The following is a 15,645-nucleotide window of genomic DNA, read 5'->3' as shown; positions in this document are numbered from 1 at the left end:
GGTTGGTAGCTTTTGGCTTTTCAGATTGTTAAGCAATGTTATTTAAATTTTTTTTTTTTTTTCAACAAAGAAACAAAACTAAACTAAGTGGATTCCTGAGCCGAGAACCATCTCGGAGGAACGGAGTCAACATAAACCATAGCAGAAGGCTGAGTCCTAGCACCTCGTGCTAGCTTATCCGCCATCGTGTTTTGTGCCCTTGGAATATGCTGAATAGTGAAAGTAGAGAAGTATTCCTTACATCGTAGAAACTCTTCAGCAATGTTATTTAAATGGTGTAGCAATAAATGGTTGTATAGTATTATATTACCTCAGCTTTAATGCTAAACAAACCTCACATATTTCGTTCCTATGTTGTCTAAGTAAGTTTCATAATGATCTAAAGACTTGTGACCAAATATCATAACAATCACTATAATTATCTCAACTATTAAAACAATGATTTGACTTATTTAAAAAATAAATAAAAATAAAAGAGTGAGTGAGAGTAACTTATTATATAAAGGAGGTGTTGTAAAGCTAAAGAGAACATAAGAACAAATTAAAAGATATTAAGAAACAAGAGAATGAATACAAGCTCTGAATTGCCTTCTTCTTCCACCGGTGATAGAGACGGCGACATAGCCAAGCCGTCTTCAAACGGATCACAAAGAGATGTGATGCCACTCGTGTTGCTCTTCATCACCGTGACAATTTCTTGTATATTGGTCTATAATTCTTCTAATAATCCTCTAATGGTTTTGTCTCCATGGAAGATCAACTGGTTTTCACAAAACCAAACTTCCTTCAAAACGGTGAGCAATCAAATATAGCTAACTGCTTATATATTCTCATTTGTATTGAGATGTTAATAGAATGTATTTAGTGATTCACGCCAAATTGCATTTGGTGGATACAATAGAGAGAACCAGCTTCAGAACTTGAAAGAGTATTGATGAACGCGGCAATGGAGGACAAGACGGTGATTATAACAGCATTAAACGAGGCATGGGTGGCTCCAAACTCCATGTTCGACTTGTTTCTTGAGAGTTTCCATATCGGAATCGGGACAGAAAAGTATCTCAAACATGTGATTGGGGTTTGCGTGGACAACAAGGCATATGAACGGTGTTTGCATCTTCATCCTCATTGCTACTTGATCAACGCCACCGATTATGACCAACTCTCTGGTCCGAACAACTACATGACTCCCGGCTACTTGAAACTCGTTTGGAGGCGAATGGAGTTTCTAAGGGAAGTTCTTGCCCTAGGTTACAACTTCCTCTTCACAGTATGCAATATTCTAGCTTACTCTCTGTTTGATATGTTTATTTTAAAAACTATTTAGTTAGAAAAGGTTTCACTTATAACTTAACAAAACTAACATCTTTTTAGTATTTTAGATTCAAAATACACATGGACGTTCGGATATTCATTTTTGGTTAGGATATTTGTGAGTTCGGTTGGGTTCAAGTACTCATCTATGTTACCTTAAAATATTTTGAATAAAAATTGATCTAAAAACTCATAAATTGAAAAGCAATTTATTATACAACATATAAATTTGAAAACTATGCCCAATACAAAAATATATGCTAACTGAGTATTTGCGTTATATATAAATATTTAGATGCGTTTTTATATATTCATTGAGATCTTTGCATATTTTTAAGTATTTAGCCAGACTGAGTTTGGGTTTGATATGTCTTTAATGGGGGTTTTTATACTAGTTTAGACTCGAGTTTGAGTTAGGTTTAGATACTATTCAAAACCGAAAATTTTGTAGACAAGACTCATTTAGATATTTATACCAGGTTCGATTCAGATTTTTTTTCCGGATCAGTTCGGTTTGGATTTCCGGGTTCGTTTTTAACCCACATTTAGCCTACCATGTCCTTGTTATTAAGCTATTCATAATAATATTAAGATGTACTTCTTCAAAAGCAATATTATGGTTACATTTTCTACACATACGTATGGTGTAATAATTGTAATTCAAAATATAATAAACTATAACAATACTCTGATAGTTTTCGCTAGATTAACTGTGTCTACTCTCAATTGCTTTTTAGGATGCCGATATCTTGTGGTTTCGCGATCCATTTCCTCGATTCTTTCCAGACGTAGATTTTCAGATCGCGTGCGACCATTACAAGGGAAACTCCTCAAGTAAGAGCAACTGGGTGAACTCCGGATTCACATACGTCAAGGCCAACAACAAAACCATTAAGTTCTATGAGTTTTGGTGTGGTTCGAGGTGGAGATTCCGTGGTAGAGGAAAGCACGACCAAGAAGTGTTCAACCTCATAAAAAGAGATCCTTTTGTTGATCAAATCGGAATCAAAATGAGGTTTCTGGACACTCTTCATATCGGAACTTTTTGCGAGCCGAGCAAAGACGTCAATGTAGTCAATACAATGCATGCCGATTGTTGTAAGGGTTTAAACAACAAAGTTAGCTATCTGAACGCGGTTCTCCGCGATTGGAAGCAATATTTGTCTGAGAGTTTTTTGGGGAATACGAAGAAGGCAGAGGCTAGATGGAGACGTCGTCATAGGTGTGGTCTTAGAGTGAGGTAGTAGCGACACGGTGTTCCACATATGTTATATTTATACGAAATTTGTTAATATAAGTAAAAGGATTAGTAGAAATATATATATCGGATATGGATTAAAGATATGTTTATGATTGGTTAAGTAAAAGTACTGAAACTGGAGGAAAAAAAAAAACAAACTGGAGAAAATATATTTGAAAGTTTAGAGAATTTATAGCCAAGTTACTTTGATTACGAAAGAGCTCTTAGAAACTTATAATAATAAAAAGGCTATTATTGTTTTGGTTTATTAGTGTAATTTTTTGGTGACGCCGACGGTGTCGTGTGTCAATCCAATATTTGTCATGGGGGGATAATCTAAAGCTTAAGAAAATAGCATGGGTTATAAGATTTTGAGTGGAGCATACATCCGCCACTTGCCAGAATCAGTCCAGGAACTTCACTAGCAACAAAGGAAGCGAATTCTCAAGTTTAGAGAAGCTCGCGATGTTTACAAGAATGATAAGACCATGATTAAAGGTGAAACCCAAATGGTCTTTTTTTTGTCTGAATAAAAAAAAATTAAAAACCAATCAATCGCAGACCGCCACGTATCAGTGGGGCATGCGAACATTGCAAGAAACCATCGAATAACGGTTTTTATTCTGGCTATTCTGCAACCGGTTTTTGCTTTTTTGTGGACCCCTTCTTAAGAAACCCACTAAGCACCTCCTTTCCCCTCCTCCGATAATCCTGTCCTAAAAATCAAGTAAAAAACTTGGTTAATTTATTATTTTAACAGAGGTTTATCCGCGCTTGCGGAAAATTATATTTACCTAATCTTAAATTTGAGATTGACATATTTTGGGTTTTGTTTGCTCTCAAACATGTTTTGTGAAAGTGATCTATTTAATTATTATCATTCATTCCTATAATTGTTACTAGATTTTTCACCCGCACATCCGTGCGGGGAGATATTTATTTTATAAATATATAACAGATACCTTCGCAAAACTTTCAAAGATATAATTTACATTTTAGTGTTATATATTGTGTAAATCTATAATGTTATTAGTTATGTTTCTTATTCGATATTATTAATGTATAATGATTTGTTTTATACATTTTACTTTATTATTAATTGTTATTATATATTAATATATTTTCAAGTTTGGTAAAATAAATTCATAGTATGAAATAAGCAAATTGAGAATCTCTTTTATTTTTTCCTAATTTTTACAGACTGAATACAACACATTTTAAAATTTTATTTAGTTATTATAGAACTGATATTTTCTTAGCATAATTTATATTTCTATGTTATTTATTTTAGTATATTGTGGAATTTTATAACTAAATAGAGTATAATAATACTTTATTATTAATTATGAAATCAATCGCTGCATTAATTTAAAAATATTTTAAAATTTTATTAAGATTTTGTTAGATTTTTTCCAACATATTTTGTTATAAGTAAAAATAAAATTTAAATTTACAGTTAAAATTTATTTATTAATATCTATATAATTTATAAGATTTTTTAGAAATGTTATATATTAAATATATTAACTTAAATAATCAAATAGATGTAATTGATGATATAGATCTAGTATGAATTTTTATGGTATTTCTTTTAATAAAAAAATATAGAATATAATTATAAAATTTGAAAAATAGCATACACTTTTATTTTTTTTTATAGTAAAATATTATTTAAATTAATGTATAATAGTATATATTATTAATTACGAAATTAATCAATGGTATTAATTTAAATAAAATATTTTAAATTTTTAAAATGATTTTGTTAGATTTTTTCAACAACATTTTGTTATAAATAAAGATAAAATTTAAATTTACAGTTAAAATTTATTTATTATTAATATCTTTATATATTTAATAGATTAATGTAAATAATTAAATAAATGTAATTAATAAAATGGATCTAATAAAATTAGTATGATTTTTTTATGGTAGATAAAAATGGTACTTCTCTTTTAATAGAGAAGATTTGTTTAATGGAAACACTTCCGCATCTTAAGTTCTTTAATGTGTGTGTGTGTTTTTTTTTGATTTTATTTAACCGTATTTCTCATTGTTTTTTATCCATGTGGCTTCATACATACTGCATATCTCGTTCGTAATGCATAATTATTAGAAAATTAGTACTACGGGTTAGTGAGCAATATAAAACATCTTAAATTTTAAATGAGCATTTGAAAATGTTTAGTTTACTCTCATTCTAAAATGAAGTTAATTTTCACAATTTATGGTTTGTTATTCTTATTTCAGATTATATACTTATCCTACCATCAAAAAAATTTTCATGCATATATAATTTTAAAACATTATTCAAGGTTTGTTTTACTTCAATTATGATAATAAGTAGAATGAAGTATCTTAAACACACAAACTATTAATTATTTCTGGTCATATACATGTGCTTCTTGAATATATTGATATTTTATTTCCTCTTATACATTTTCTCATTAAATTTCATATATATATATATATATCTATAATATTTTTAATTATTATGTAAAATATTATTCTAATTAATATATGTGAAATAACCAAAAGAGAAAAAACTAATTATACTTATATGTGAAATATTATTATAATTAATTATCACAAAACGACCAACTGGACTATCAAACTATGTCATAAGTTTTCATACTCAAGATGCAAAACAGAACACCCAGTTCGAATAAAATTAGTTTTTTCTCCAACAAAGTAAAAATCACTGTATATTTATAAGAAAAAAGATTTTATATGACAGTTCTAACTTTCAAAGGCCTCAAAATGGGTCCCAAATGACGGTCAACACAGGTAACCTAAGCAGCCCAAAAAACCTGATGGTCCATTTTACATTTGTCATTAACTCTTTTTATTTCCAGAATAAAGACGATAACGGAAAAAATTTACCAACGATTTTTTTTTGAATTCTAGTTAAAATGATTCTAGGGAATGGTTTTCGGCGGCGTATTAAAAACAGAAGATTTCATTTTGAACATTATTTAATTAAAAAGTAATGTAATCAATATATAAAAGATAAAGCTCGTCGTATCTAAAAAACGAATTTAACTATAAACAAGCTACAAACCGAAAAACAGTTTAAAAACACTAAAACATCAAAAGTAGAAACCGAAGATCTCTAGTGAACAACTTTGAAAAAAGTAAAGGAAAGAATGATCCATGGCTGGCTCACTTGGACCCGATTGCACAGTAGTGACACCAAAACACGGACGAAGAAAGCAAAAGAGAAAAAAAAAAAGAGAGAGAGGGACACGTGGCGTGTAGATAGGTGACAGTGAGGTCTCCGGTTGTGTCTCGTGTGAGGTGCGTGCCATGTCAGAGTCCGTTCCCCTATGAGCCCGGCGAATCCGAATCATGTGGCCCCCCTTCCTCTCTCTCTCTCTAGACTTTCTCTCTCTCTCTACTTATTTATCGTTTCGCGTGTCGCGTCTCTATCTTTCCTTTCCTTTCGTATCGCAACCTCTCTCTCTCTCTCTCTCTCTCTATTGTCGAGGCCGTGCCCTAGAAGCGCCCCCTTTCCTCTCCGCGACCTCAATCCCTAGCTTCCGTCGCCCTTCGATCATCTGAATTAACTTCTTATCACCCCCGATTCGAGATTCGTAAGCTCTTTTCTCCTCGTCGTTGATTTCAATTCCGTGATTTTTCCGATGTTGATTTGCTGAGGTTATGGTTTAATTGGGGTTTATCATCAATGAACCCTTTTGGTTTGTGCCAATGTGTGTCGTAGGATGCTCGTGACTTGCTTTGCTTCACCTTTTTTTTCTCCAGTGATTTTGGTTGGCTTGATCTCTTTAATGTGATTGCCATTTTGAGTAGTGAGGGATCAAGTCGTTTAACTATGTTTAGATTCGTTACTAGGTTTGTGTTTTCGATCTTTAATGATGACCCGTTGTAATTGAGTATGTTAAATAATGTTATAATCTACCACTAACGTGTTTAGTGCGTATATCATTTAGTTTTCTTAGCTTCTTTATTTCTGTTTGATGTGCACAACCTTTTGAATCAGGAAAGAGTTCAGCTCTTCATTTTTCATTTTATATGAATACTAATTTGAGTGATACTCTGTTTTACCTTGGCACTATTTTTTTGTTTCAGTCTCTCTCTCTCTTGATCTTAGACTAACATTTTTGTTTTTTTTTCTTTGTAATTATAGTGTGGAAGCAAAGTTCTTCATGAAGGTCTGTCCATTACTATGTGAGGCAGATGCTATGAAACCACAGGTAGAATATGACAGATTCTGGCAGTGAAATGCTTGATAGAGATTGGGTCATGAAGCAGAAACGAAGAAAGCTTCCGTCTATTCTGGATTCGTTAGACCAAAAAGAGGATTCTTCTGCGGCGGCTATTGATTCTCCTGATAAACCAACTAAGCATCAGCTTAAGGCTGGTCCAACTCCTGAACGGACCTCGAAAAGAAAGGGACAGTCCCTTCCTGAAAATAATTCTTTGGCTTTTGGTTCTCCGGAACACACTTCTTCTGATAAGCTAACTAATCAGCAGCCTAGCGTTGATTTGACTCCTGAAGGAAATTCCTCTAAAAGGAAGGGACATGACGGGGTAACCTCATTTTCCCTTACTAGTGTTTTGTTTCAGATTTTCTCTGTATTTTATATATGCTTGTTGTTCTAGTAATGACTTCCTTTTTTTTTTGCTGGTTACAGAATTATTTTGAATGTGTGATCTGTGACCTTGGTGGTGATTTGCTGTGCTGTGATAGTTGTCCTCGGACCTATCATACCGATTGCCTCACTCCTCCTCTTAAGGTAAAGCTATTTTCCTTCTGTATATTTGTCATTCCGGAATGGTAGACGTAGATTCGCTATACTCAAATTGGGAAAACTTATCTTACTCCTTATCTCTTTCCCTCTAGCGGATTCCAAATGGCAAGTGGATCTGCCCAAAGTGTTCTCCAGACAGCGGTGCGCTAAAGCCTACCACACGTCTAGATGCCATTTCAAAGCGGGCAAGAACAAAAACCTCGAAAAGAAATTCACAAGACAGGCCAAAGAGCGAGAGAGCTTCACAGATATATTGCAGTTCTCTTGTTTCTGGAGAACCATCTTCAGAGAAAGGAAAAAGTATTTCGGCTGGGGAGAGCAAATCCATAGGAAAGGAAGTGATGGATGGGTGTTCTGCTGAGCTTGGTCATGTATCTGCGGATGACCAACCCGATTCACCTGTCATACCCACTGCATATCCGCCCTCCTCCGAAGATCTCCCCGAATCTAAACTATCAAATACCGGAAAAAGTCATGAAGCACCCGTGGAGAGAGTTCCACATGCTTGCAGTGAGATGGTGGTAAACGATACGATTGGTGAAGCAGAGACTGGAAAAGGTAAAAGGAAAAAACGGAAGCGTGAACCTAATGATGGGGAAACTGTTAAAGAGTGCAAGGCTGACAAGAAACGTACAAAGAAAAGTTTGTCCAAAGTGGGTTCTCCGAAAACCAAAACATCGGAGTCTTCGAAGAAGAAGAAGAAAAAGAAAAATCGAGTGACTTTAAAATCTTTGTCCAAAACTCAGTCCAAGGTGGAAGTACCAGAGAAAGTGAAGGTATGTTTTCTTAATTATCGTACGTTCTGTAGACATTCTTTCTGTGTTTATATTGGGGAATATATTAAACCTTAAAATGTTGCATCCACGCGTTTGTCTCTAGTGTGTTGTAGCATAAAAGATATCACATTTTTAGAGATCGTAGATCAGATATCGTTAATAAAGTTTACGAATTCAGAATTGTTGTCTGACCTTCTGTATTTAATGTTGAATATCTTGTGCATTAGTGTATCTTGGGTCAATACTGCACATAATGTTCCTGTTCTGTCCTGGAGATTGTGCTCTTGTGAATAATTATTCTAGTTTCTTATTAATCAGCGTGACATTTTTGTTCTGCTTAACATTTTTTAACATCTGTATATTTTTTAGTCTCCATGCCCATCTCTTTTCAACTGGAAATAGTTTGTCGTATATTCATTAGGATTCTTAAAAGCAATTTTAAATACAGTTGAGATATCTAACGAACCTTGTTTAATTGTCTTATTGGCTACATTTTTTTCGCAGTTGATCTTGTATCATCTTTTTCATTTAGTATATGTTCTTATCCAATTATATGTGTTAATAATGCAGAAGCTTTCCAAGGAGGAACGTCGTGCAATACGTGACGCAGATAAATCTTCTAGTTATTTGGATGTCAAAAACTCTATTCCTCCTACAAATCTACAGGTAATCAATCCTTGTGTCACTGCCATCAGAAATTTTCTTGCTGTGTTACTCATGGTTGTTAATATTGATTTCTTTTTGTTTGTGGTTCCTATCAGGTGGATCGTGTTTTAGGATGCCGAGTCCAAGATCCTAATAAGACCTCGCTGTATGGTGCTCTTTCAGATGACTTATGTTCTGATAATTTACAAGATAATGACCAGCGAGATAGCACAGTGAAAGATACTAATGCTGATACAGTGGTTACCGAGGACAGAACAGATTCCTCTTCTGAGACAGGTAAAAGTTCCAGAAATTCACGTCTGAAGGATAGAGATATGGATGAATCTGCTGTAGGTACTGAGTGTTTGGTTGATGAGAAAGAAGATATGGTTTCAGAAGACACTTTTGATGCCACAGTTAGTAGACATGTGGATAATGAAGATAAAAAAGCTAGTGAAGCACCTGTCTCTGTTGATGCACATCACGAAATGGGGGGAAAGATCCCTGTGGCAGGGGAAGAAGTTGAGGAGCCTGTTGCCGCTAAAGCTGCAGATCTTATTGGAGAAACTGTTTCATATGAGTTTCTTGTTAAATGGGTGGGAAAATCTAATATCCATAACAGTTGGATTTCTGAGGCGGACCTCAAAAGTCTCGCTAGAAGAAAACTAGAAAACTACAAATCAAAGTACGGAACAGCTGTTATAAATATCTGTGAAGATAAATGGAAGCAGCCTCAGCGAATAATTGCTCTCCGGGTTTCAAAAGAAGGTCATCAAGAAGCTTATGTAAAATGGACTGGTCTAGCTTATGATGAATGCACATGGGAGAGCTTGGAGGAGCCTATTATTAAGGAATCACCCCATTTGATGGATCTCTTTCAGAAGTATGAGCGGAAGACATTGGAAAGGGATATAAGTAAGGGTATTTCCCCAAGGACAAGAGGTGAAGGTCAGCAAAGTGAAGTCATTACCCTCACAGAACAGCCTTCAGAACTCAGGGGAGGCGCCCTATTTCCGCATCAGCTTGAGGCCCTGAATTGGTTGCGTAGATGCTGGCATAAATCGAAAAATGTAATACTTGCTGATGAGATGGGGCTTGGAAAAACAGTGTCCGCCAGTGCGTTTCTCTCCTCACTTTATTTTGAATTTGGAGTTGCAAGACCTTGTTTGGTTTTGGTTCCACTTTCAACAATGCCGAACTGGCTATCCGAGTTTTCTCTTTGGGCTCCACTCCTTAATGTTGTGGAATATCACGGTGGCGCAAAAGCCAGAGCCATAATTCGAGAGTTTGAGTGGCATGCTAAGAGCTCTACTGAGACGACCAAGAAGATGAAGCCCTACAAATTTAATGTCCTCTTAACTACTTATGAAATGGTTCTGGCCGACTCATCTCATTTGCGTGGAGTTCCATGGGAAGTTCTTGTGGTTGATGAAGGGCATCGTCTAAAGAATTCAGAAAGTAAGCTGTTTAGCTTGCTCAACACATTCTCTTTTCAACACCGTGTACTTTTGACTGGGACCCCTCTTCAAAATAACATTGGTGAGATGTATAATCTGCTCAACTTCTTGCAACCATCTTCATTCCCTTCTTTGTCTTCTTTTGAGGAGAAGTTTCATGATCTGACAAGTGCTGAGAAAGTAGAGGAACTGAAGAAACTTGTTGCTCCTCATATGCTTCGACGGCTTAAAAAAGATGCCATGCAGAATATTCCTCCAAAGACAGAGAGGATGGTCCCTGTTGAGTTGTCATCAATCCAGGCTGAATATTATCGTGCAATGTTAACTAAGAACTATCAGATACTACGAAATATCGGGAAAGGGGTAGCACAACAATCAATGTTGAACATAGTGATGCAGTTGAGAAAGGTGTGCAATCACCCATATCTGATACCAGGCACGGAGCCTGAGTCTGGGTCTTTGGAGTTTCTTCATGATATGAGAATAAAAGCATCAGCTAAGTTGACTCTGTTGCACTCCATGCTCAAGGTGCTTCATAAGGAAGGCCACAGAGTTCTGATATTTTCACAGATGACAAAGCTTTTAGACATTCTGGAGGACTACTTGAATGTAGAATTTGGGCCTAAAACATTTGAAAGGGTGGATGGTTCTGTTGCTGTTGCTGATCGTCAAGCAGCTATTGCACGTTTCAACCAAGACAAAAATCGGTTTGTTTTTCTGTTATCTACACGTGCATGTGGTCTTGGTATCAATCTGGCGACAGCTGATACTGTCATTATCTATGACTCTGATTTCAACCCCCATGCTGATATTCAAGCCATGAATAGAGCTCATCGAATTGGACAATCCAAACAACTTCTGGTTTATAGACTTGTCGTCCGTGCCAGTGTAGAAGAGCGTATTCTGCAGCTGGCCAAGAAGAAATTGATGCTCGATCAGCTATTTGTAAACAAGTCCGGATCTCAGAAGGAATTTGAAGATATCCTGCGCTGGGGGACTGAAGAACTTTTCAATGACTCTGCTGGTGCGAACAAGAAAGATACATCTGAAAGTAATGGCAACTTAGATGTAATCATGGATTTAGAAAGCAAGAGCCGGAAAAAGGGTGGTGGCCTCGGAGATGTTTACCAGGACAAATGTACAGATGGAAATGGGAAGATTGTTTGGGACGAGACTGCAATAATGAAGCTGCTTGATCGGACAAATATTCAATCACCCTCCACAGATGGCGCTGATACCGAGTTGGAGAATGATATGCTCGGCTCCGTAAAGGTGAGAAATCATGTTTTGTCTTGCTAAATGACATGTTCATATGCACTGCTATAATATGGTTTCTAGATGCAAGATTTTCTTTTGAATTTTGTGCTCATGTTGCAGAAAAAATTCCATCTGAAATTGGTAGCTTATTAACTGAAATGACCATTGTTTTACCTGAAGAATACTTTTGGTTGCTTTAAGATACATAGTTGAATTCGTTATTATGTTTTTTGTCCACAATGATAATTATATTGCTTCTGTTGTCGATGGTTTATATATTTCTTCTTAATCAGCCTGTGGAATGGAATGAGGAAACAGCTGAAGAACAAGTTGGAGCCGAATCACCTCCTCTGGTGGCTGATGATACTGATGAACATAGTTCAGAAAGGAAAGATGATGATGTAGTTACTTTTACGGAAGAAAATGACTGGGACAGGCTTCTGCGTATGAGGTTCGGCTTCCCTCTTACTCTTAGTTCAGCTACTTGCCTATGTTTATTTGCTTCAGTCTAAACGAAATTCGCAGCTTATGTTCTTGCTTTCACTACTTGTTATTACTTATTTGCTGATTTTCATACTGACAATTGTACTTATAGATGGAAGAGATATCAGAGCGAGGAAGAAGCAACGCTTGGTAGAGGAAAACGTTTGAGAAAGGCTGTTTCATACAGGGAAGCATATGCCCCAAATACCAGTGGAGCTGTAGTCGAGGTAACGGTTTTACTCTACAGACAAGAGCATCTTTTTGTGGCTATGAATACCTTTGCCATGTCAGTTACTAGTTTTCCTATCATATAACTATTGCAGGATGGCGGTGAAGATGAGAAAGAACCAGAACTTAAAAAGGAATATACACCTGCAGGCCGAGCCCTAAAAGACAAGTTGTAAGTTTAAGTTCTAAATCTATTGGTTGTTTGCCATTTGCTAGGTTGATAATAGTGAATTGTAAAATTTTGCTCCATTTGCAAGTTTTAGATAAAATCATGCCTCCTTTCCAGATATTTTTTTGCATAGACTGAGATTCTGATTTCTCCTGATGGGAAGATGAAATAAGATTCTGTAGCAGTATCAATTTGCGTATAATTTGTTTAGAGGATATTGGATTTTTCATATTAAGTTGCTGCTCTGTAACTCCTTTTCATGCTTTTTTTCAAGATCTGGAATAACGGTATCTTTGTTTTCTGCAAAACAGCACAAAGCTGCGAGAAAGGCAAAAAAATCGGCTTGCAAAAAGGAATGCTGTTGAAGACTCAATTCCTAATGGCAATGTGGATCAGGTAACTGAAGCAGCTAATCAAGACGAAGAAAGCCCTGTAATGATGGACGTGGACGATAGCCAACAATGTGATGCACAGAAAAGAAAATCCAGACCGCTAAGGCTAGACGGTTCTTCAGATCCTACACCAGATCTTCCAAGTCAACATCTTAATGGCGCAGAATGTCCACCATCTTTACCCCCAAACAACCTGCCGGTTCTTGGACTGTGTGCTCCTAATTTTACGCAACCAGAACCCTCCCGGAGAAATTATTCTCGTCCAAGTAGTAGACAGAACAGGACCATACCAGGACCTCATTTTCCTTTCAGTCTACCCCAAAGATCGGGTTCGGTTGAGAGGGAAGTAAACAACCAGGAGCCTTCTATGGGTAATCTAAAACCACATAATGTAAAGGAGGAACCTTCTCAGCAGCCTCTTAGTAATATGGATGGTTGGCTTCCAGTTCGTCCGGTATTTCCCTCTCTCCTCTACCTCCTAACACATCTACTTCCCATACACACACGCATAAAAAATAAACGTATACTTATATCTGTGTTAAATCTTATATGCACATTGCAGTTTCCTCCGTCAGGGGATTTTGAGCGTCCCCGAAGTTCTGGTGCTGCTTTGGCTGAGTTCCAGGAGAAGTTTCCGCTACTTAACCTACCATTTGATGATAAGCTGCTTCCTCGATTTCCATTTCAGCAGAGAAACATGGGAACTTCGCATCAGGAAATCATGGCTAATCTTTCTCTGAGGAAAAGATTTGAAGGAAGTGGTCATTCTATGCAAGACCTATTTTCCATGCCACCGATGCCGTTTCTACCAAATATGAAAGTCCCTCCTGTGGACCCACCTGTGTTCAGCCAACAAGAGGAGTTACCGCCTCTGGGTTTGGATCAGTTTTCATCAGCTCTTTCATCTATTCCGGAGAACCATCGAAAGGTTCTTGAGAACATAATGCTGAGAACAGGCTCTGGACTTGGGCACTTGCAGAAAAAGAAAACAAGAGTAGACGCATGGTCCGAGGATGAACTAGATTCTCTCTGGATTGGGATTCGCAGACATGGGTATGGAAACTGGGAGACAATTCTCAGAGATCCAAGGCTAAAATTTTCCAAATTCAAATCTCCAGAGTACTTGGCAGCGAGGTGGGAAGAAGAGCAACGTAAATTCTTGGATAGTCTTTCTTCTCTTCCATCTAAGTCAAGCAGGACAGATAAGTCCACCAAAACTCCCTTGTTTCCTGGTCTTCCTCAAGGTATAATGAACCGGGCTTTACATGGAACTAAATATGCTACTCCTCCAAGGTTCCAGTCCCACCTCACAGACATAAAGCTCGGATTCAACGATCTAGCATCTACCCTTCCGTTGTTTGAGTCCTCTAATCACTTGGGATTGCGAAGTGAGCCTTTTCCTCCTCTGGACCTTTCTGGTGATCCTTCTGCTGGACCATCAAATACTCCCAGTGACAAGCCTTTTCCACTCAACTCTCTTGGAATGGGAAACTTAGGTTCGCTGGGTTTGGATAGTTTAAGCTCCTTAAACACACAGAGAACTGATGAAAGACGTGATGCCATTAAGCGCGGAAAACTGCCTTTGTTTCTAGATATGCAGTTACCTCCAATGCTTGATTCAAGCAACAATGTGTTCTTGGGAAGATCAGCCAATCCATCTCTCCTTGATCCAAACCGAGTGATGAATCTCTCCAATCCGATGGGGAAAGACGTATTGGGAGGTACTAGCTCTTCAGAGAACAAGTTACCTCATTGGTTACGGGATGCTGTGACTGTTCCCGCTGCAAAGTCACCTGAACCACCCACCTTACCTCCAACCGTCTCAGCTATAGCTCAATCAGTCCGAGTTTTATATGGTAAAGATTCTACTACCATTCCACCGTTTGTGATACCAGAGCCGCCACCTCCTGTTCCAAGAGATCCAAGACACAGTCTGAGAAAGAAAAAGAAACGTAAATCACGTCCATCAAGCCAAATGACTACAGGCATTGCTAGTAGCAGCCACAATGTAGCAGAAAGCAGCTCTCAAGGCAATCCACCAACTCCTCCTTTGCTTCCACCATCGCTGTCAGGTGAACCTTCTGGGTCCTCTCAAGCCAATTTGCCACATCAGAACCTAAACATCACAGAACCATCTTCCTCCGAGCCAATCAGAGTTCAAGCTCCTCAAGAAGATTATGTGGTAGCAGCAGAACCATCTGAAGTACCAAAGCCAAGTCTAGAGGAAGTCACTGGTACGTCAAGATCTGTATCGCCAGAGCACAAAATCTCTGAACCTAAATCTACCAACGAGGATGGAGACTCAGATTTAGAAACTTGTGAGAAAAATGAGGCTGATCAACTTATGATTCATTCAGACGATAAGCATTTGGACGTGAAGCAAGAGAACCAACAGTCTGAGAATGCCTCAAACAAGCAATGTGAGCCCACAGAGGCTGAAACTCCAAACACCGACACAGAACAAGAAGATAATGAAGAATCCATAAAGATGGTGATTGATATTTCTCCAGGTGACGATTGAAGTCTACAATTGAAAATATACCAGTGTTGCTTTGTTTAGGTCCTTGCGATCAAAGTGGGTACTAAATGGCTATTAAGTTTTGTAGGTATGACGCAACTCAGTGAAGAAGCAGTATATGTACTGGGACTTTTACCATTTTTATCTTTTTAAATTCTTCTCGATTGTAAAACATGTGTAAGAGAATGACGAAGCTTATTTTATAATGATCTAACTGGTTTGTTTGGATTGTGTAATACCAGAAAATGTAGATTGTAGAATGCTTCAGTTAGAAAATCGTCTTAATATTGGCCATGTATGCCTTACCGAACTATTAAATACCGATATCAATCAGTCGTCAGTTGTATTGCTCTGGATTTTCTACAGACAGGGTGGACGATGCATTCATTATGGG

At 37.0% G+C, this 15,645-nt stretch overlaps 2 protein-coding genes and 1 long non-coding RNA gene across 4 annotated transcripts; 2 read left to right on the top strand and 1 right to left on the bottom strand.

Annotated features, from left to right (window-relative positions):
* The first annotated feature begins 283 nt into the window (after window positions 1-283).
* LOC103839155 (uncharacterized protein At4g15970-like) lies at window positions 284-2,825 on the top strand. The gene is made up of 3 exons (XM_009115641.2): window positions 284-794; window positions 902-1,270; window positions 2,052-2,825. Exons 1-3 carry the CDS (start codon window positions 567-569, stop codon window positions 2,556-2,558), a joined length of 1,104 nt encoding a protein of 367 aa, XP_009113889.2. The 5' UTR covers window positions 284-566; the 3' UTR covers window positions 2,559-2,825.
* A 1,682-nt stretch (window positions 2,826-4,507) lies between these two features.
* On the bottom strand, window positions 4,508-6,147 carry LOC117127745. Its single transcript, XR_004450729.1, has 2 exons — window positions 6,009-6,147; window positions 4,508-5,948 (listed from the first exon to the last, which is right to left on the bottom strand). It is a non-coding gene; the product is annotated as an uncharacterized LOC117127745 (long non-coding RNA).
* On the top strand, window positions 5,904-15,476 carry LOC103839156 (protein CHROMATIN REMODELING 4). 2 transcript variants are annotated; one of them, XM_009115643.3, is made up of 11 exons: window positions 5,904-6,147; window positions 6,702-7,105; window positions 7,210-7,311; window positions 7,422-8,102; window positions 8,673-8,768; window positions 8,864-11,476; window positions 11,755-11,912; window positions 12,057-12,171; window positions 12,268-12,344; window positions 12,653-13,187; window positions 13,296-15,476. In XM_009115643.3, the coding sequence occupies exons 2-11, from the start codon at window positions 6,776-6,778 to the stop codon at window positions 15,252-15,254; spliced, it is 6,666 nt and encodes a 2,221-aa protein (XP_009113891.1). In that variant the 5' UTR covers window positions 5,904-6,147; window positions 6,702-6,775; the 3' UTR covers window positions 15,255-15,476. The 2 variants fall into 2 exon arrangements, with proteins under 2 accessions (XP_009113891.1, XP_009113890.1); XM_009115642.3 differs by having other exon boundaries at window positions 7,419-8,102.
* Window positions 15,477-15,645: the final 169 nt, after the last annotated feature.

The sequence above is a fragment of the Brassica rapa genome, chromosome A09 (genome assembly GCF_000309985.2).
Source record: "Brassica rapa cultivar Chiifu-401-42 chromosome A09, CAAS_Brap_v3.01, whole genome shotgun sequence".
NCBI lineage: Eukaryota > Viridiplantae > Streptophyta > Magnoliopsida > Brassicales > Brassicaceae > Brassica > Brassica rapa.
This window is presented reverse-complemented; position numbering and strand designations above follow the sequence as displayed.